The sequence below is a fragment of the Neoarius graeffei genome, chromosome 24, assembly GCF_027579695.1.
Source record: "Neoarius graeffei isolate fNeoGra1 chromosome 24, fNeoGra1.pri, whole genome shotgun sequence".
In the NCBI taxonomy this organism is placed as follows: Eukaryota; Metazoa; Chordata; class Actinopteri; order Siluriformes; family Ariidae; genus Neoarius; species Neoarius graeffei.
In genome coordinates, this window is record NC_083592.1 from 54,000,938 (window position 1) to 54,023,700 (window position 22,763).

A 22,763-nucleotide genomic window follows, 5' to 3' on the forward strand; every position below is an offset into this window, starting at 1 on the left:
AATCGACCCCACAAATGTGATGCTCCAGAAACTCAATCTGCTCAAAGGAAGGTCAGTTTTATAGCTTCTCTAAAGAGCTCAACTGTTTTCAGCTGTGCTAACATGATTGTACAAGGGTTTTCTAATCATCCATTAGCCTTCTGAGGCAATGAGCAAACACATTGTACCATTAGAACACTGGAGTGAGAGTTGCTGGAAATGGGCCTCTATACACCTATGGAGATATTGCACCAAAAACCAGACATTTGCAGCTAGAATAGTCATTTACCACATTAGCAATGTATAGAGCAGACCTGGGCATTTCACGGCCCGCGGGCCGCATCCGGCCCTTTGGTTCATTCTGACCGGCCCGCGTAAGGTTAATTAGAAATTACAAAATAAACGTATTTTCTAATTTTACCTCATGCATGGACTGAATGTGCATTGCTTTTATTTTGAAGTTGTGTTCAACAAAAACGTAATGCGCGCGACAGGAACATGACATGAAATCCCACGAAACCTAATCCCACGATAACTACTTCCGTAATTTGTTCAGACCAACCACAAACTTGTACGTCATCCTTCAAAAGGTCCAGCCAATCACTTTTGCCGCTTTTCCACTACCAACGCGGCTGAGTTGGGCTGAGCCGTGCCGTGCTGAGTTGGGCTGAGTCGAGCTGAGCGGGGCTGTTGGAGTTGCATTTCGACTACAACCGCGCTGAAGCGTGCTGGCTGGAAGTGGGTGGACACATTGGGTGGAGTTAGCGAAAGTGGGTGGACGTCACGTGATGTCGTTAGGCGGCGCAAACAGTGACATCAGTGATCTTTTAAGCGGTAGTCTCACAACCTGGAGAGTAAACAATAAACATGGAGGACATGGAGTCGTTAGTGTTGCTGGTCTTGGTGCTGTGGCTTGTTGTCACCGACAACGCCAACAGATACTGGCAAGAGCGTATAGATGAGGCGAGGCGCATAAGGCTTCAGAAATTCTCGTAATTCGTAATTCTTCTTCTTCCGGGTTTACGGTGTTTACAGATCCCAGCGTGCTCGCGGGGCGTGTGTGGGCGTGTGAGGACACTCCTCCTCGCCAATCAGTGCACAGGGGAGTGTCTGCTCACGCCCCTAGCCCCACTCAGCTCGGTTTGGCTCGCTTCAGCCCCACTCCAAAACCGTGCAAGTTTTGGGGGCTGAGCAGGGCTGAAGCGAGCTGAGTCGTGCTGCTCTTAGATAGTCGTAACGCGAGCCGTGTCGGGCTGAAGTGAGCTGAAAAAGGGTAGTGGAAAAGGGCCAATAGTGTGACGTCACCAGCAGGCACCGGAGCCCGAGCCGATCTGTAGATCTGATACCTACACCGAATCGACGTTGTTGCAAGCAGGTCACAAGAAGACTTTCGTCCCCAAAATGTCCACAAAAAGAAGAAAGGTAGATACCGAATGCAGGGCTTTCAACAAAACATGGACTGTTAAGTATTTATTTACTGAAGTCAGAGATAAAGCCGTGTGTTTAGTTCGTGGAGAGCAGATCCGAAAAACCAAAAAACACCAAATGAGGTGATTAGACTACAAATGTGGGCGTCATTATTATAATATGATGTATCTTGCTTGATATTTGGAGTAGAAAGACAATATTATGATGTCTTTATTGTGTTTTGGGCTGAATGTGACTGGAAAAAAAAGGTACAAACGTTCATATTTTGTTAACCATTGTTTTGGGAAATTTGATTGAATAAATGACATTTTTTGTAAGGCAACCTCGTTTTTTCCCCCATACTCTTACCAGTCTTAGCGGCTTGTAAAAACAATGTTATTTACTGCTTTATATAAAGAAAGACAATTAATATTATGCAGAATTTAGTTCAGCCTTTTGGTCCGGCCCGCCACAAAATTTTCTGTTTCTCATGTGGCCCCATGGAAAAAATAATTGCCCACCCCTGGTATAGAGTGGATTTCTGATTAGTTTAAAGTGATCTTCATTGAAAAGAACAGTGCTTTTCTTTCAAAAATAAGGACATTCCAAAGTGACCCCAAACTTTTGAACGGTAGTGTATGTTGGTAATACGCAGATTGTAATTTAGTTAAATTGGGTCGCATTTTACCAGAGTTCCAGCCCTTGATTACTAAAATTATACTTTGACAATTTCATGAGTGTGTGTGTGTTTTCCTTCTGAAATCAGCTCCTCTCACTATTTTTGGACGAATTTCTCGAAGACCTTGTTGTATTACGGTAATACGCATGTTGCGATTTAATTTCGTTTGTGAAAAATTTCCCAGAGTTTTGACCCTTGATTAAATAACTTTGACAATTTCATGAGGGTGGACGTTCTTCTGAAATCAACTCCTCTCACGATTTGTGGAGGAGTTTCACCAAACTTGGCGAAAGGCTTTGTTATATGACAGTTATACGAATGTTGAAATTTCGTTTAATTTGGGCAAATTTTCCCAGAGTAAAATTGATTGATTATTAACAAACTTGTACTTTGGCAGATTCATCAAGGTGTGCTCGCTTTCTGAAATCAACTCCTCTCACAATTTTTGGAGGAATTTCACGAAACTTGACAGGATTCTTTATTATATGTCGGTAAGACGCATATTGCAATTTCGTTCAATTCAGTCACATTTTATCAGAGTTACAGCCCTTGATTACCAAACTTGTACTTTGACGATTTCATGAGAGCGTATTAAGCACTTATAGCATCAATATAGGCCCACTTTTTACACGGGGACGGTCTGAAACAAAAACGCAAAAGTCCATTTTCGTTCTCACTTTTTTCCGCGTCTACACGACCGTTTTCAAGGAGGAAATCTGCGTCTATACGGTGACGCATAAATGTGTGGAATTCAATTGGATGTGCATGCCAGGCGGCTAGGTGGTGCTGTGAAAGACCTCCGCTATGTCTGCACGCATGCGCAACGTCTTCCGTTTTGTCTGATCTGCACATCTGCGCTGTGAAAACTTTGACTACTCTGGCTATGGTAAGTAAGAAAGTAAGAGCATACTATACCCGCCTCTGTTCATTAACGGTATATGTGCAGATTCGGTATAGATGTTCGAAGGACTCCTGGACGTTTATTAAAGCTGCCAGAGCAGCTTGAAGGTCCGTTGGATCGATGTAATCAGACATGCTCTTATTTTTTTTTACTTACTTTCTTACTTCCCGGGCTGGCATGTACAGTATATGACATATGTATGACGTAAACGCGTACCCGATGTGAGCAGATCCGAGCAGAGTTTCGGGTATTGGGTAGTTTAGACAGATATGCAACGGGGGCTGTTTTTAACTTATCCACTCTGGAAGGCGTTTTCAATTTTTTCTGTTTTTCAGCCTCGGAAACGCCGTCCCCATGTAGACGAAAGGCACTTCCGATAAAATATTTAGTCGTTTTTACCCGACAGCGTCCTCGTGTAAACGGGCCCATAGTTGCCAGCGGGGGATATTGTGCTCTCAGAGCACTTTTGTCTTTTTTTTTTTTCTTAGTTACCGACACATCAGAGTGGACTTAATACAGGTTTATACCAACCAAACTGGCACAATTCAAATATCTGTAGAGATACAGCTCGCCCTCTCGATTCCATATAAAATTTAGGCTCCACTCCAGATTCTGATAAGAGAGACTTGATTTTGGGCCCCTGTGCACCATCAAGCTCGAATAAACCTCTTTAGTTTGAGCTCACTGAAGGTTATTTTAGCAGAGAATTATTCAGAAGAGGTATTAGGACTTGCTTTAGCCTTTACTTCAACACACAACTTGATTTACAATTGAACAGAGTTGAGAAGAATCTTGGAACAATGAAGGAATCGCCACGGGGACTCGACACGCCACACCGCTGGAAATAGACCCCGAAGCCGTTTGTTTTCAGGATAATGGCTGGCTGATGAAATTATTGGCTGGCTAGCTGACTCAGCCAAAACCTTAATGGCTGCTGCAGCCACCAAAATGTTTATGGCTACAAATGGCTGATACTGTTTCTTCACGCCTATGGTCTACGTTCAATTGATTATAAGATGCAGTGCACTGGTTACACAGATACATAGGCTATTTCCACAACACAGTTTGGTTAAAAAACTGATTGTACTACAACAAATGGTGTATTTATGATAGCATTTATTGATTATAAGTTATTTATTTATTACATTTATTTATTATAAGTACTTAGATGTATTATTATTATCTCTCTCTCTCACACACACACACACACACACACACACGGGTCATTTAACGTGAAATCATATTTACCACAGGTCCCCTGGTCTCTTACTTCATTGTAAATATAAATCTAGCAAGATTGTAGTTCAATGCTAATAATAAGCTAATCTGGATTGTTCGAGGAAGGCATCTAGCTATCTACTCTCACTAGCAATGACCAGTGAAGGACTGGCAGCTATCTTACTATGATGAAAGTAGAGTGGTGGAGTACTTTTTTTTTTTATCAATCTCGAAGTATGTGAAACAAACAAAATACCTTTACACTTTCCCTCAGCAGCGGCAAAGAATGCAGCCATCTCGTCGATATCGGAGTCGATTGATGCTCTGGGTGGGTTCCCGGGTTCCCCAGTGTATCGTGGTAACGGTGTGAGGGGCGGGAAGCCAGACAGGTAGTCACAACGGCAAGCTTGTGGTGGCTCTCTGTGCTGTGATATCAGTTCTAAATCTCTACAGTGTATGCCTATACATCTCTATTGTGTTACTACTAGTGTGTACAGTTGATCATGTTTGTGTCACTTTTCTTGTAGCTCATGATGTGGATAAACCCATTATTTGATGTACACAATTCTTAGTGGCTCAGCCAAATTTTATTAGATAGCGGCTCAAATTGGCTTACAAAATTATTGGCTGGCGGCGGCTCAAATTCTAAATGGCGGTTTTAGCAGCGCCTGGCGGCGGCTTCGGGGTCTAGCTGGAAACACCGAGCCCTTCAGTCACTGACCGGCTGACGGCACTTTCACTTTGGCGCTTTTTTTTTTTTTTTTAAACTGACGCTGTCTGATGTGCTCGGGGATGGGCGGAGCTCTGAGTGCACCTCCTCCATGGCTGTTTCAGCCCTTAAATCATCTTGAAGAAGCTCGCTCAAAAAAAGCTTCCCCAGCTTAGACTGCACCATTGTTCAGCTCATGCAGAGATATAATCACACCACGCCAGGCCGAATAAGACGCACTGCAATTGGTCAAAAGCTTGGCGCGCATTTGGTCATTATGTGGAGTCGATTTTTATTGGTCACAAGCACGTGCTCATTGTTTGCACTCTGGCTTCCTGCCATCGCTTCACTGGGGTTGGATTTCAGCAAACGGAGGGATTTGTGGAAGGATTTCTATAAAAGATGACTTACGATAGCGACGCGTGTATGTCGTCTTTGTGACGACTGCTAGTAATTTTCTCTTGGTCCGTGATATTCGTCAATGACGAGCAGTGTTGTAGTCGAGTCATTAAACCTCGAGTCCGAGTCCAGTCTTGAGTCACCAGTGTTCAAGTCTGAGTCATTAAAGAAAATTGAGTCGAGTCCACTATTGATCCGAGTCGAGTCCAAGGGTGTATTCAGACCAGGATAGTTCGATAGTTCACTTGCTTTGGTCCGAACCAAATGGTTTTTTTTATTTTTTTCATTTTGGTGCGGTTCGCTTTCACACTGTACATTTTAGTAAGCGGACCAAAATCTGTCAACAAAGCCACGCGCCCTGAGGTCGTTCAGCTATTGGTCAGAGACGACACGCACACAAGGCGCTGTTCTGGGGAGCGCGTGAACCCCTTCTCCTTCATTTTCTCACTGAATACAGCAAACACGTCGGCATTTTTGTGTGTTCTCTCCAAAAGCTCAGATATGTGGACATCTGCCCATATATCCACAAGGGTGCGCGTTTCTTCCTCGGCCCACGTTTGCCCCCTACTCATTTTTTGTACTCTGTAGTCTAGCCTACCACTGGTCTGAATGACTGAACGACTGTTGTAAGGTTCCCTTGACAACCGAAACAGTGTTTGCACTTTGCGGTGGAGTGTCAAGACTCTGTTTCCCATAATGCTCGACAAACGACGGAAACTCCCGAGGTACAAAAAAGCAAAACTGTCGGATTAGGTCCGGTCTGCTTTCACACCTCCAAAAGATCCGCACCAGGGTTCCTTTGGTCCGGACCGAGTCCGACCTTGCAGCTCGGTCTCGGTCCGCTTGTTTGGTCCGGACCAGAGTTCGGTGGTTTGTATTCAGACCAACCCAAAAGGTCCGGACCAAGGGAAATTTGGTTCGTTTGGTCCGGACCAAACAACGTAGGTGTGAATACGCCCCAAGACTGCAACCGCACCATTTGACGGTGGCTGTTTGTTTCAGCGCCGTTAACATTAGTTTGTTCCTGAACATGGCGTATGAACAGATGAATACGCTTCTCTTTATCAGGGAGCGTGAAGTATTCTGTCAGAGATGGTTGGGAGACGGATGTACAGTGCCTTGCAAAAGTATTCATACCCCTTGAACTTTTTCACATTTTTCCACCTTACAACCATGAACTTAAAAGTTTTTTATTGAAATTTTATGTGAAAGATCAACACAGAGTAGCACATAATTGTGAAGTGAAACGAAAATGATAAATGGTCTTCAAAATTTTAAACAAATAAAAATCTGAAAAATGTGATGTGCATTAGTATTCAGCCCCCCTGCGTCAATACTTTGTAGAGCCACCTTTTGCTGCAATTACAGCTGCAAGTCTTTTGTGGTATGTCTCTACCAGCTTTGCACATCTAGACGCTGAAATTTTTGCCCATTCTTCTTTGCAAAATAGCTCAAGCTCAGCCAGATCGGATGGAGAGCGTCTGTGAACAGTAATTTTGAAGTCTTGGCACAGATGCTCAATGGGATTTAGGTCTGGACTTTGACTGGGCCATTCTAACACATGAATATTCTTTGATCTAAACCATTCCATTGTAGCTCTGGCTGTATGTTTAGGGTCATTGTCTTGCTGGAAGGTGAATCTCCTTCCCAGTCTCAAGTCTTTTGCAGCCTCCAACAGGTTTTCTTCCAGGATTGCCCTGTATTTAGCTCCATCCATCTTCCCATCAACTCTGACCAGCTTCCCTGTCCCTGCTGAAGAAAAGCATCCCCATAGCATGATGCTGCCACCACCATGTTTCACAGTGGGGATGGTGTGTGCAGGGTGATGAGCAGTGTTAGTTTTCCGCCACACATAGCGCTTTGCATTTAGGCCAAAAAGTTCAACTTTGGTCTCATCTGACCGAAGCACCTTCTTCCACATGTTTGCTGTGTCCCCTACATGGCTTCTGGCAAACTGCAAACGGGACTTCTTATGCCTGTCTTTCAGCAATGGCTTTCTTCTTGCCACTCTTCCAAAAAGGCCAGATTTGTGGAGTGTACGACTTATAGTTGTCCTGTGCACAGATTCTCCCACCTGAGCTGTGGATTTCTGCAGCTCCTCCAGAGTGATCATGGGCCTCTTGGCTGCTTCTCTGACCAGCGCTCTCCTTGCTCGCTCTGTCAGTTTAGGTGGACGGCCATGTCTTGGTAGGTTTGCAGTTGTGCCATACTTTTTCCATTTTTGAATGATGGATTGAACAGTGCTTCTTGAGATGTTCAGCGCTTGGGATATTTTTTTATAACCTAACCCTGCTTTAAACTTCTCCAGAACTTTATCCCTGACCTGTCTGGTGAGTTCTTTGGTCTTCATGATGCTGTTTGTTCTTCAGTGTTCTCTAACAAACCACTGAGGCCTTCACAGAACAAGTGTATTTATGCTGAGAGTAAATTACACACAGTAGGACTCGATTAACTAATTGGATGACTTCTGAAGGCAATTGATTGCACTGGATTGTATTTAGAGGTATCAGAGTACAGGGGGCTGAATACTAATGCACACCACATTTTTTCAGATTTTTATTTGTTTAAAATTTTGAAGACCATTTATCATTTTCGTTTCACTTCACAATTATGTGCTACTCTGTGTTGGTCTATCACATAAAACCTCAATAAAAAACTTTTAAGTTTGTGGTTGTAAGGTGGAAAAATGTGAAAAAGTTCAAGGGGTATGAATACTTTTTCAAGGCACTGTAAGTGCAGAAGGTGTGTTTATTAATACAAGTGAAGACGGTAAACAATCCAGAACGGCAGGCAATAGGTCAGGCGAGGCACAAACAGGCTATCGTAGACTCGGCAGGATCAAAGACGAGAAACAGGAAATCAAACAAGGAAATAAGGCTCGGTAACGTGTCAGCAACTCAATACTTCGTAAAGTAAGTGTGTTTTCACAGTTTTTATATAGACGTGCTGATTGCGCCTTAATCCTGTGCAGGCGTGAGTCATTTACGGCGCACATACGAGAGTCCGCTTTGCGTGCATGCGCTGTCCGGAGCGCGCCCGAGAGTCTATCTGATGCACGAGCCAGGGTGCGCAAGTGTGACACTCTTGCATGAAATTAGTATAAAAGTTAATATAGATATAAATATCTTATGCCAAATTATTATGGCATGTTACAAAAAATAAAGAAAAAAATCCAAGTCCGAATGCAGTGAATGCACAAGTCCGAGTCACGAGTTCTTAAAATTAGGGCACGAGTTGGACTGGAGTACTGCAAGCCTGATGACGAGCGCCAGTAGGAACCCTGCGTCTCCAAACCTTTGCGTCAAGTTGGACGCACACAATTGTGTAGAATGTCTTTGTATGCTCTCGCAGTACAATTTCCCTTCACTGGAACTAATCTGTTCCAGCACTATGGAATCAATTTTGTGCCAAAATGTTCATACAATACTTTTGAAATATCAAACAAAAACGACAAATCAAAATAAATTAAAAAAAAGTCAATTTTTTTAGACTGGCAAACAAATTATTCGTGTAATCGTGCAAAATATCAGTCTATTACTCTTCAGAAACCTTTTATTTTTGTTTGACGTAATTTATTTTGGTTGCGATTCCAGCTTTCTCGTTTGCGCTCCCTGACTTTTTGCTTGCAGTTTTGGCACAAACTTCACGTGTGGGTGGGCTGTCCAGGAATGCATTCCCATTGGCTAACTTGTGTTTGACTGACAGCTACGCTCAGCCATTCCCCCGGAGGCTGTTGCGGCCATTTCCTACTCGGATTCTGGCGGACTGTTTGACGAGTGAGCGATCCATTGACGGTAAACAAGGATCGAGTGGACTTCAGTGGCGACTATGATATTGAATTAATTCAACAAAGTGTAAGTACGGGACAAATGTGTTGTATGTGTTGCAGTAGTGCACATTATGCAGGTGTTTCGTGGCAAGTCAAATGTTAGACTTCGCTCCACTACCCAATATAATAGCTGTCTTGCTAACGTTAAACACGCCTGCATAATGTGCACTACTGCAACACATAGAACACATTTGTCCCGCACTTACACTTTGTTGAATTAATTCAATATCATAGTCGCCACTGAAGTCCACTCCATCCTTGTTTACCATCAATGGATCGGTCACTCGTCAAACAGTCCGCCAGAATCCGAGTAGGAAATGGCCGCAACAGCCTCCGGGGGAATGGCTGAACGTAGCTGTCAGTCAAACACAAGTTAGCCAATGGGAATGCATTCCTGGACAGCCCACCCGCACGTGAAGTTTGTGCCAAAACTGCAAGCAAAAAGTCAGGGAGCGCAAACGAGAAAGCTGGAATCGCAACCAAAATAAATTACGTCAAACAAAACCGAGAAAGACACGGAACAAAAATATAAGGTTTCTGAAGAGTAATAGACTGATATTTTGCACGATTACATGAATAATTTGTTTGCCAGTCTAAAAAATTGACTTTTGTATTTTGATTTGTCATTTTTGTTTGATATGTGACCCCTCACCAAATCCAGGGACGCATGTCGGCTGAAACGAATCCGAGATAATCGCAAAAGAAGCTTTTTTTTTTTTCGAAATTTGTGATTTTTGTTTTTTTCCATCATGTGCAAGTTGAGATCTTGAAGAATGCAATCAGTATTTCAGATAATAGATTGTTTTGTTGGAAAAGCATACATTTTTTGTTGCAAATTGCCTCGTTTTTGTCAGGACTGTAGCCTGCTGGAGGGTGTGGGTAAATTACCATATGGGCCATTCACATGATGATTTAAGTCTTTTTTTTTTTTTTTTTTTCGCGAATCAGCTGTATGATACAAGCTGAGCTCGTGGCTACTTAAGCTGCATACAGGCGTGTAATTTCACTATGGAATGAGTTACTAAACAGAGCACAGAGGAGCTGAAACACCGCGAAGCAAACAGACACACGGTATTTACATCGGAGATCACCATTTCTAGCAAAAAAACCGCAACCTCGTTTTCCAGATTGAATGGAATACTTGAATGATCGGATGATACACGGACCGTTCTAGGACTACATTCCATCGGAGGCATTGGTGTGTGCAAGGCGCCGTTTCTCTTTCTGATGGGGTGAGTTTATTAATCTAAGGCTGTGTGGTTATTTTTGCATGTAACGGAGAGTGTTGTGGTTTGGTTAAGCCTAGGTCACAACCGGACGTACGATTTTTTGGCCGTGCGATTTTTGGCGTTTCCCAAATTGCTGCGTTTTTTTTTGTTTGTTTGTTTTTTTTGTTCATGGAGAAAGACGCGCGTTGGCCGTAAGTTTGTCTTGCAACCTGAAAAAAAACGTAAGCGCCCGTAGAGTTTGTTTGACATGACAAAGAACCTCTGCGGCCGGTCTGCGGCTCGAAAATCAGCACGTCACACGCGCGCTCTCGTGCGTTTCATGCACGCTCTCCGTGCGTTTCTTGAGTTTTTTGCATGTAGACCGGCCGGTTGTGACCGAGGCTTTACATGAAACTAGCATAGTGTTAGGCCGAATCCCATTTCACCCCTTGGACCAACCCCTTGGCCCTTCCCCTCCATTTTGCGCGTTCACGTGAAGGGGTAGGGGTATCCCAATCCCAGTTAACGCGGAGGGGTAGGGGAAGGGGTAGGGCTTCTGTACCCCTCCAAACGGAGATTTTCCTGGAGCTGACTCCGAACGAAGGGGTTTGAGTGATTTCCCACAATGCCATGCGGATTTCAGTGAGATTTCATGCGGATTTCAGAAAGATGGCGGTTCCCGCGGCGAAAGATTGTCATAAATGTATTTTCTCCATTATTTACGTGTTTTAAGTTGTTATCCAGAGGAAACACGCCGCTTGATTCGCTTTCGAGCTGAGAATGAGCAGCGATTTCTGAAATCCAAGCTGCTGCTAAAAAGCTTTGGGAGTGAGTATTGTTTTCGGTTGCTTGTCTGCGTACGTTTTGTTCTATTATTCTCGCTTTTATTGTTTACATGAGTGTTCTGACACCTCATTCTGTCGGACGTGGTACACGAAGCACCAAAGATATCCCATTCAGTGGTGTTAGTTAAAAAATCACACCCTGCCAGCAGAGATTTCTGGTTCTGCCTCTGGCTCTGACTGTAGCGGCTGGTCGCAGCCAATGACGCATTTGGTCGCGTTTTGCTAACGTAAACGCTGACGGAGGTACGCGATGACGTATGCGATCGTTGAAGGGCTATCCCAATACGTAAGGGTTGAATTTCAAGCCCTATCCCTTGTAGCTCAGTTTCAAGGGGGAGGGGTAGGGGTAGAAATTAGAATTGGGATTGGGCCTTAGTTGTGTTATCATTGTGCTATCTTTCTTTCTTACGGTGTGAGTAATTTTTCAACCACAAAACGTTAAAGTATACTTTAGGACTTATTTTTGTACTTCATAATTGTGTTGGGTATACTTTGCATGGAAGGAAAATTGACGTGGTGATCTTTGTTTACATGAAAGTAGTATCGTGCTAGCTCGTAGGGGGTAGGGCTTTCCTTAATGTCATGCAAATGAGCAGCATTATGTGCCCGCCCTGCACCCAGAGTAGCTGAGATGGAAAACTTTGAGGGCGATTTTCTCCCTTTTCTGTTTTAAGAGGTATGCACTTTCAAAAGGCCACACATTCTTCAAATATTGTCAGATCTCCACATGGAAGGCATCATTGGAAAGCTTAGAAACTGTACTTTCTGAATCTGTCAATAACTCAAAATGCCCCCAGGCAGACATGTGTCCCTGGATAACGTTATCTGACACATATTTCAAAAGTATTGTATGAACATTTTGAAACAAAATTGATTCCATACAGCACGACAAAGCTCCTGTGCACAAAGCAAGCTCCATGGATGTTGGAGTGGAAGAACTGGAGGATCCTGTACACTGTACAGAGCCCTGATTTCAACCTCAACCTCACTGAACACCTTTGGGATGAACTGCACCCCAGGCCTTCTCACCGATCATCACTAATGCTCTTCCCCACAGCCACGGCTCAAAATCTAGTGGAAAGCCTTCCCAGAAGAGTGGAGAGTTTTATAACTGCAAACGGGAAATAAATCTGGAACGAGATGTTCAACAAGGACATACGGGTGCAATGGTTAGCTGTCCACAAACTTCATAAGCGCTGTTTAGTTGAATGGTGTTATTAAGTACCAAAGGAGCTAGTGTTTATCTCAGGTGATTATATGTAATAAACGTTTTTTCTTCTCTGTGAGGGAGTCTCTGTAACTGATCTGTGTCTCGTTGTATTTTCAGCCCAACGTCCAGCTGGTGGTTTGCATCATAACCGGAAACCGAGACGACCTGTACAGCGCGATTAAAAAGCTCTGCTGCGTTCAGAGTCCGTGTCCCTCGCAGGTTTGCTGTTCCTTTAAAATCCGTGCGTGTTAAGTAAAGCGTGCACGTTGTATATTGTATCGAGACTCGTGTTGTGAGGTAACTGGATTTCTGCCACTCTGCTTCCTCGTTTCAGGCGATCAACGTGCGCACGATCTCGCAGCCGCAGAAACTTCGCAGCATCGCGCAGAAGATCCTCCTGCAGATCAACTGCAAGCTGGGAGGAGAGCTTTGGACGGTCAACATTCCCCTGGTGAAAAATGTTTATGTTCAGTGTATTTGCTGATTTGGAGAAAGAGGGTTGGTCAAGTTTCAAAAGATCAGCACAGAAATAATTACAGACTTGTAATCGTGATCATGTGGAACAAAAGTGACCGAACGGGATGAGGTTTGGTTGTTTAACCCATGTGAACGTCACCATCTTTACTGGACGGGACGGATGGTGGTTAAATGGTTGGGACAAAATGGCGAGAATGATGCAGTTGCACTGCGTTCGACTTAACTCGGAAGTGGGAACTCGGAATTACATCATTTTCAGCTTCTGTGCTTTCAAGTCACAAAGTGGGGAAGAAACACTCTTCATTCATGAAGCATCAAGATTTATCAAGCAGAAATGTTGCTCAGGGTTCCCGCGGGGTCTAAAAAAGTCTAAAATTCAGAAAGTTAAATTTTAGGCCTTAAAATGTCTAAAAAACACACACATTTTCATCCCAGGTCTAAAATTTAATTTATCCAAGTCTAAAATTCTTACATCCGCTCAGTCCGTTCCTAGAAGTGCCTGCAAAACATTAATAAAAAATGTGCCGGTTGCGTTGTTGTCTGCCTGCTAAAAAACTTCAATCACCGATGATCGCGGCAAGTATGCAACGGTCCAGTTTGTCCACTACGCCTACCGTAGTTCTACCTTCTAAGTTTCCGCCGAGTTTATGCAGTCTGTGGCAGTCAGAGAAGGTTAGCGGTTGTGTTGGCAGTGCGACGAAGAGTGTGGATAGCGCGTCGAGTAATAGTGAGTAAAATGGGAAAGTGTCAGTTTAATGAAGCTTGGCTTGAACGTGAAGAATTTCGAAACTGGTTAGAAGCCACAGCAGGTGATGGGTATGCGGCTCGCTGCAAAGTCTGCAGGAAAATAATTCAGTTGGGGACTTCAGGCGTGAAGGCCCTGGAGTCCCACGCTAAAGCTGGAAAACATCAGATTGCTGTGAAGAGCTCGCAATGTCGCCAGCCGATCTCAAGCTTTTTGTCAGTATTCCAGCCAACATCGCTGCTTGGTCCAGCTGTTCAACATTCGCCAAATAACATCACTCTATTGTCTTGTACTTTTGTTGCTATGTGACATAATGTACTAATGTTGTACTAATGTTGCCATATGACATAAATAAGAACACAATTAGTTTGTATCCCTGATAGTCAGTTTACCAATACAAATGACTTTGTTTTGAGAATTGAACTCGATTGTCTTTTTTGGGGAAGGGCGGGGGTAGGGCAGGTTGTAATGCTTCGTGTTGGTCTAAAAAATGTTTCATAATGGTCTTAAAAAGTCTAAAAAAGGTCTAAAATTTAACTTGCTGAATCCTGCAAGAACCCTGGTTGCTGCATGTTGATGGCTTTAAAGCAAATACCAGTGTAGACAGCATGTGTTTTTTATTATTATTATTATTATTATTATTATTATTATACTATTTTGTTTTTGGTTCATGCTGTGAGCTGCGATGTTGGAGGGAGGACGGAAATTCCAAGTTCCTTCCCCGCTAGCTAATTAACAGTTATTCCACGAAATCGAGTCGTACATGAGCTGATGGCCGAAGAGGTGCGTAGCACCGAGTTGTCTATAATCCATTTACGACGAGATTGAGTGGAATAACTGTTTTATTCTATCCACATTCACTGTGTTTTGAGAAACGGAGTTTTTTTTTTTTGCAAATTCGATAAATAAAAACTTTTATACAAAACGTCCAACAAAAGGGGTGTTCACACGGCACATATTTGCATCGATGCTGCACCGATGTATTTTGTTGTGATATATCTTACACCGGTGTAAATTTTGTGGAGCGCTCACACGTCACAAACCTGCTTACTAGAGAGAAGCGTGTTAGCACCGGTGCAGCCCCACTTGCGTTCACACGGTAGTTTTTGCGACCGTGCTATACGATAGTAATAATGCGGAAATGAAATATGCGCATGCGTGAAAATGTACTTCCTTTTCCCGGTTGTCATGGCATCACCAAGCGCCGGGAAAACAACGTGGATGAAGACACCAGTGTTGCCAGATACTGCTGAAGTTTTCCAGCCCAAAATATGTTCAGATCCGCCAAAATGCACTTAAAACCGCTCAATCTGGCAACACTGGAAGGCACGCAGTTCTGTTGTTTGTTGATATTCGGCATTTTGGAAGCGCAAAATACCAGGATGCAAATTATGCAATGCCCGGATGTAATCAACTCTGCTCACGCGTAGCGAGTCTACCCCGTAGCGTTCAGACGTCCCATTTTATATCGGTGCTGCCCCGCAAACTAGCATTTACTCCGGAGTAAATTTCTTAAACCGCCTCCCGAGCAGGGTTAGATTTGCACCGGTTTAAGCAGCTTTCAGGGTATACACCGGTATAACTTTGTACCGTGTGAACGCTCTACCGGGGCAGCCCCGGTGCTACACCGGAGTAAAAGTTGCCGTGTGAACACTCCTAAAATCATTTCCACTTCGAATGTAAAGAAACCAGCGAAACGACAGGAGCAATTTCTGGAAAAATGTGATGATAATTCTTGAAAAATAAGAAAGATGCGTTCTTGCTATCAAATACTTTCATTCCATATTTTGTTGCTTTTGTATTTTTTGTGGTTTTGTTTTCGAGTAGTTTTTGTTTCGTCCTCGGTTGGTTCAGCAACACGTGCTGCCATTTTGTTTTTCTCTACTCACAGTATATGAGCTGATATCCTAGTGGTAGAGTAGCCAATCAGAGCGCACGATTGCTCATATCCAGTGACCGTGGACAGAATAAATAACTACGCCATAAACGGCTAGGACTTCATTTGTGTCATCATTTTTTTTTTCCAGATCAAATGTCCTTAACTGTCCAATTAAATATGAACCAACTAAATTAATTGGCGCCTTTTTACCTTTTGCACAGAAACACTTGATGGTGATCGGCGTGGACGTCCATCACGACACCAGCAGGAAAACCCGATCTGTGATGGGATTCGTGGCGAGTCTGAACAGGTACCAGTCAAAAGTTTGTACACCCCTACTCTCCTCATTCGTGGGTTTTTCTACATTGTAGAACAATACTGAAGACATCAAAACTATGTGAAATAACACAGGACATGCACTCGCTGGCCACTTTATTAGGTACACCCATCCGTCCACCTACTGTTCTGTTCGATGCTGTTCTGTAATCAGCCGATCCCTCGACAGCAGCACGATGCGTCAAATCACGCAGATACAAATCAAGAGCTTCGGTTCATTAATGTTCAAACATCAGAACGGGAAAAACTGTGATCTCATAGTGAAGTGTGACGTTCTTTCTTTCGCTGTGGTATGGGTGTTGGTTTGAGCCCGATGGACTGCTGGTTTGAGTATTTCAGAAACTGCTGATCTCGTACTATTGTTCTTAAGTTTACTTTATTATTGTTATTATTATTATTATTATGAATAAAGTAACTTTAAGAAGAACTATAGTGTGGTTCTTGCTGCTTTGTGCTTAGCAAGCACACTAATAACTCTCCTTACTGTTGTCCCTAAGTAGCCATGAGCAGTGTTGGGCACGTTACTTTCAAAAAGTAATTAGTTATAGTTACTAGTTACTTTTCCCAAAAAGTAACTGAGTTAGTAACGGAGTTACTTTGTCATAAAAGTAACTAATTACCAGGGAAAGTAATTATTCCGTTACATTTTGTTCCCCCTCAAAAAAAAAATCAAATTCAATTAGTGTAATCATAATAAAAGTGAATGTTAAATGTGTTTAATGACTGAAATGGACACTTAACAGAACCAATTAGTAACGTTATCCACACTATATTAATATTTTTGTGGGACAATGTGAGATAAGACATCTATCAAATGTAATATATTTTTGCAGTTATTAAAATTATGTTACTAATTACTGGCCACTGACGAGGACAAACGCTTTGTTCCTCGACATAATGTGCATTGCACGTAAACACACTTGCCTTTTATTTCAAGTAATGAAAAGTACTGGCTGTATTTCCAATGTGAAAGCGCAGTGTTGGGCTGACCGCTCGCCATCGCTGTGTCTTCCGATTGAAAGAGCGCGCAGTAGTGCAGTAGGCGTGGCCTACCTACATATGTTGTCCAAATCTACTCTGATTGGCTTACTGTGCTGTTGTCTCGTGTCTCCCCGCCCCACACGAAAGCAGAGGAAAGAAAGGCTGAACGAGCAGCGTGCCAGATGAGAACAGCGTTAATAAAGTAACGCATAGTATTTTATTGTAAGTAACGGGAACGGCGTTATAACGATGTAAAAAGTAATTAGTTAGATTACTCGTTACTAAAAAAAGTAACACCGTTAGTAACACCATTTATTCTAACGCCGTTATTCCCATCACTGGCCATGAGTCCACGAAGTGAGTTGCCTGTAAACTGCGTCGTGCAGAGACCTGTAAAATGAAAAGTCTTTGTCTTAAAAAAAAGATAGCGACACCATTCCAACTCTGACATGTCCAGAGTTGGAGCAATATAGTGCGTTTGTATACAGCTCTTGGATAGACGCCTCTGTTCTCTTGTTCTTGTCATTTTTCTGTCTTTTTTTTTTCTTTCCAATAGAGAAAATAAAAATCTGTTTAAAATGGCTCAGCTCAAAGGGTGACATGATGCTTTGTGCTTGAAACCCCCCTTTTTTTTTTAACAAGAGTTGGTGCTGGGCAGATTAAAGGGCTGATGACACGAACATGACTCTATGCTATTTCTTAAATAAACTATACAACATGGCAAACATGTTAGATTTCTGTTATAATTACGTGAAAAGAAGCTGTTGTTACGCGAATATCCAACTTTTAATTGCACAGCGCAAGAAAACTGGGTCCGTGGCTCGCGGCCATGTTGTGACGTCAGCGGAAGAACACGCTGCGGTTCACTGGCTGTTCTACTCTGGTTCTACTCAATGGAAATGGCGCATGAAAACGCCGGTGAACACTCTAGTGCTAGCTCTTCCTCTTCTGGGAGTCTAGAATTGTGTTGATCTCTTCCGAATAGAATCTATGATAGCCTACCCTCTTTACCCTTTGCCTCTCGTTGCTAGGCGGCAGTTACATGAAAGCCGCAAGCTTTCACAAGCAAATACATGACTGATATCACGCCGACTTTATGATTACATTTATGATTATCATGTAGAATCTACAGCTCTACGTACCTTTATCTTATGTCGTTTCACAACACATGTTCTGACAGGAGGACTGTCTTTGGATCCGGCATAGCTACTAGTAGACCCCCTCCGGAATACTGGCAGTGTTGCCAGATTGGGAGGTTTCCCGCCCAGTTGGGTGGTTTCAAGTGCATTTTGGTGGGTTTTGAACATATTTTGGGCTGGAAAACGTCAACAGTATCAGATACTGCTGACATTTTCCAGCCCAAAATATGTTCAAAACCCACCAAAATTCACTTGAAACCGCCCAACTGGGCGGGAAACCTCCCAATCTGGCAACACTGTGTAGGCACTGCTGATGGTAGTAACACACGTTTGTGCTGAACTGAACACCCAAGAGATTCTTTTAAGCTGGGAAGGGTGTCAAAACAATCCAAATCGAAGTGTTCAGAGCACAGGACGGATGTTGGTGAGGGCTCCCACTTGTCACGAGTGCGCCTGACTTGCTTCACCCACTTCGCATGCAGCTCGGGATCTCTGGGAAACTTGAATAAACTTACCCCATCCTTGTGGGTTTTGGAGCAAAAGCCGGCAACACAACGCGAAGGCATAATAACTATATATATATATATATATATATATATATATATATATATATATATATATATAATTATAATGTATAATAAAAATACTAATAATGACAAACTGAACACCTGTCGCATCAACAACAAACTGGTAAGTTAGGAGGAAGGTTCTTTCGCTGATGTCATATAGCTCCTCCTCCTCTTTCGTCTCCTGGGTGCTGCAGCCCCGTCAAATTTGCCCAAATAGCCGCGTTTTTTATCATAACTTGTAAAATAGGCGCCTTCGTGAATTAATATATGGATCATCGGGAATTACTTTTTATGTTATAAAACATCGCCAAAGATGTCAAAAACGTGTCATCAGCACTTTAACAGAGAGTGTGGCATGATTTAAAACCGATTTTAGAGCATGAGGTGTGCAGCATGGCACGACACTAAGTTTTTCTCCCAAAACTCCCATTAATTTGAATTGAGGAGGGAGGGGGGGAGAGATGAATGGAAGTCAGTGGGGGGAATGCCACACACACTCTAGGGGTGTTCACACGGCACATATTTGCATCGATGCTGCACCGATGTATTTTGTTGCGATATATCTTACACCGGTGTAAATTTTGTGGAGCGTTCACACGTCACAAACCTGCTTACTAGAGAGAAGCGTGTGAGCACCGGTGCAGCCCCACTTGCGTTCACACGGCAGTTTTTGCGACTGTGCTATACGATAGTAATAATGTGGAAATGAAATATGCGCATGCGTGAAAATGTACTTCCTTTTCCCGGTTGTCATGGCATCACCAAGCGCCGGGAAAACAACGTGGATGAAGACACCAGTGTTGCCAGATACTGCTGACGTTTTCCAGCCCAAAACATGTTCAAATCCGCCAAAATGCACTTAAAACCGCCCAATCTGGCAACACTGGAAGACACGCAGTTCTGTTGTTGTTGATATTCGGCATTTTGGAAGCGCAAAATACCAGGATGCAAATTATGCAATGCCCGTATGTAATCAACTCTCCTCACGCGTAGCGAGTCTACCCCTGTAGCGTTCAGACGTCCCATTTTATATCGGTGCTGCCCCGCAAACTAGCATTTACTCTGGAGTAAATTTCTTAAACCACCTCCCGAGCACGGTTAGATTTGCACCGGTTTAAGCAGCTTTCAGGGGCGACACCGGTATAACTTTGTACCGTGTGAACGCTCTACCAGGGCAGCCCCGGCGCTACACCGGAGTAAAAGTTGCCGTGTGAACACCCCTTCTGTTAATCTACCCAGCACCAGCTGTAGTTCATGTAAAAAAAAAAAAAAGATTATAGAGCACGCAGGCGCATACATGCACACTACACACACTTTGCAACACACTTTCTTCGATCATGTAAAAAAAATAAATTAAAAAAACATCAGTGTGAGGTCTCATGTCTGATCCAGTTTCTGTCGGTGACCCTCTGTCCCAGCTGATCAAGCACACTTTGCGTTTTCTCTGTGGAAATGCAGTCTAGTTCCACCTTGTGCTTTCTTTTTAGCGTCATTGTGGCATTTGTATGTATACTTATTTAAAAACTGATAAATGCGGTAAAATAGTTGTAAAACTATGATGTAAAGAGAATATAAACAGCTGAGTTGCTCCAAGCGGCCACTACCTGACGTCATCGTATACGTCACCACCACAGGAAGCCTTTCTTTTTTTTTTTTTAAGATTTTTTTTGGGCTTTTTTCACCTTTTTATTTGATAGGACAATGTAGAGACAGGAAATGAGCTGGGGAGGGATCGGGAAATGACCTCGGGTCGGAATCGAACCTGGGTCCCCGGATTTATGGCATGGCGCCTTAGTCGACTGAGCCACAGCGCCCCCACAGGAAGCCTTTCTGACTTTTTAAAGAAAATTCATTTTTCTTGAAGTCTTCCACTCTGTCTTTCAGCCTGATGACAAAGTGGTACTCCAGAGTTGCGTTCCAGATGCCCAACGAGGAGATCATTAACGGCTTCCGAGTCTGTCTTCTGGCTGCCCTGCAGAAATACTACGAGGTAAAAGATTCACGCACTGAGGCGTGCATATGTACGTGTGTTTCTCCGAAGAGTTTTCATGTGCTTTATTTTCCATTGTGTGTAATCTTTTTTTTTTTTAAACGTACAAAGGTCTTAAACATGAGACTCATGTCATTAAAATACCACAGAATTCATCTTAAGGCTGGATAAGAGGATGGAGCGACTCTTTATAGCCGCTAGTGACAACTTGTTTCACAGACATTCTTTTAACAAGATTAAATGTAACTAAACAGAATTTAAAAAAAATACGATGTCATGATGATGAGAAAAAAATTGTAATCGTGGAATAAAACACTTCGTCTCATCTCATTATCTCTAGCCGCTTTATCCTGTTCTACAGGGTCGCAGGCGAGCTGGAGCCTATCCCAGCTGACTACGGGCGAAAGGCGGGGTACACCCTGGACAAGTCGCCAGGTCATCACAGGGCTGACACATAGACACAGACAACCATTCACACTCACATTCACACCTACGCTCAATTTAGAGTCACCAGTTAACCTAACCTGCATGTCTTTGGACTGTGGGGGAAACCGGAGCACCCGGAGGAAACCCACGCGGACACGGGGAGAACATGCAAACTCCACACAGAAAGGCCCTCGCCGGCCACGGGGCTCGAACCCGGACCTTCTTGCTGTGAGGCGACAGCGCTAACCACTACACCACCGTGCCGCCCCATTAATTTAATGTGTTATTTATTTTGAAAGAGTGGCTCTGGTTTAATTTCATTTCATTTGCACATGTATTTAATGTTTGTTGTGCTTTTCAAAACGGAAGGAAGTTCCCAAGAGCCATCAGTAACAGTTTCCCAAAGTCTACCAATCGGAATGTTTTACAAAACTGGACTATGTTCCCAAGGTCAATCAGTAAAACTGGATTGAAAGTGTGTTTTTGGTCTGCTGGTTGTGGTCTGTGGGGACGCATGCGCGCCGGGGTGGGGGGGTACTCATGAAATTGTAAAATTGTACTCATAAAATTTGTTCAAGGTTGGCAGGTATGAAATATTCCTTTTATTAAAAATGGAAAAGTTAATCACAAATATTCCTTTTCTGTCGCCACAAAAACGGTTGCCGATAGACAGATGTTTACTATTATGAGCATATAGGAACTCCCATATGGCCTTTCATTTGGTACCATGATATTTGACCTTGAGTTTGAACTTGAAAGGTCAAACTCAAGGTCACGGATTTTCCGAGGGCTGTACTGTAACTTGAAAACGGTTGATGGTAGACAGACGTTTACCGTTATCAACTTATAGGAAGTACCATATGGGCTTTCATTTGGCACAATGACCTTTGACCTTGAATGACTTTGAAATGTCAAACTGGAGGTCATGGATTTTCATTGGACTACAACCTGACAGCTGATGATTGAGAAATATTACCGTTATCAACATATAAAATAAGTGCTGCCGGGCGAGGTTTGTTTTGTCTGGCAACACTTGTCTTTTTGTTTTATCTTTTTTTTTTTTTTTAGCAAGTTTACTTATATTTATTTAGAAATGTCCTGGCATGGTTTGTTTGTTTGTTTGTTTGTTTGTTTGTTTGTTTGTTTGTTTGTTTGTTTGTTTGTTTTGAGAGCCCAGGACTTGCTCATGAAAACAGTGAAGCTTTTTTGAGCTAACAGGACAAACGCTAACCTGCCCATGACCACTAGGGGGCACTAAAGTGACATTTTAGAAGTAGGACATGCATGAAATCATGTCTCTGCTTCATTAAAACAAAATAACCATTTTGTTTCTAAGCAGTCAGACTTTCTGAAGGTGTGTCTTAAGATCCAGAGAATTATAAAAAAAAATGTCTAGAAACTTCAATGAACAAGATTATAAATATCTATCTTGTTTGAATCTCCTCCAGGTGAACCACAGCTTCCCGGAGAAGGTCGTAATCTACCGTGACGGAGTTTCAGACGGTCAGCTGAAGACCGTGGAGCTTTACGAGATCCCGCAGATCCTCAAATGCTTCGAGACGTTCCCCAACTACGAGCCGAAGCTGGCTTTCATCGTCGTGCAGAAGAGGCTCAACACGACCCTGTACACATACGGAGGCGATCGGTTCGGAACACCTCAACCAGGAACCGTGCTTGATCACACCGTCACACACAGAGACTGGTAGGTTCTGGACAAATCAAGGCTGGGGTCGTTGCTGTCCACTTACATGTCCGAGTGCAAAGTGTTTTTTATCCCGGCTGAGATTTCGCCAGCCGTGCCAAAAATCAAACCGGTGTACTTTGGACACGTCCCAAA

The 22,763-nt window shown here is 43.1% G+C and overlaps 1 protein-coding gene across 1 annotated transcript in view; it reads left to right on the forward strand.

Annotated features, from left to right (window-relative positions):
- piwil2 (piwi-like RNA-mediated gene silencing 2) overlaps window positions 1–22,763 on the forward strand; it is a 115,439-nt gene that overhangs the window by 90,476 nt on the left and 2,200 nt on the right. Inside the window, exons 16-20 of the mRNA XM_060907469.1 lie at window positions 12,502–12,603; window positions 12,719–12,835; window positions 15,707–15,795; window positions 20,395–20,500; window positions 22,375–22,628. Of these exons, the coding sequence (XP_060763452.1) occupies window positions 12,502–12,603; window positions 12,719–12,835; window positions 15,707–15,795; window positions 20,395–20,500; window positions 22,375–22,628 (668 nt within the window). The remainder of the gene's footprint in view (window positions 1–12,501; window positions 12,604–12,718; window positions 12,836–15,706; window positions 15,796–20,394; window positions 20,501–22,374; window positions 22,629–22,763) is intronic.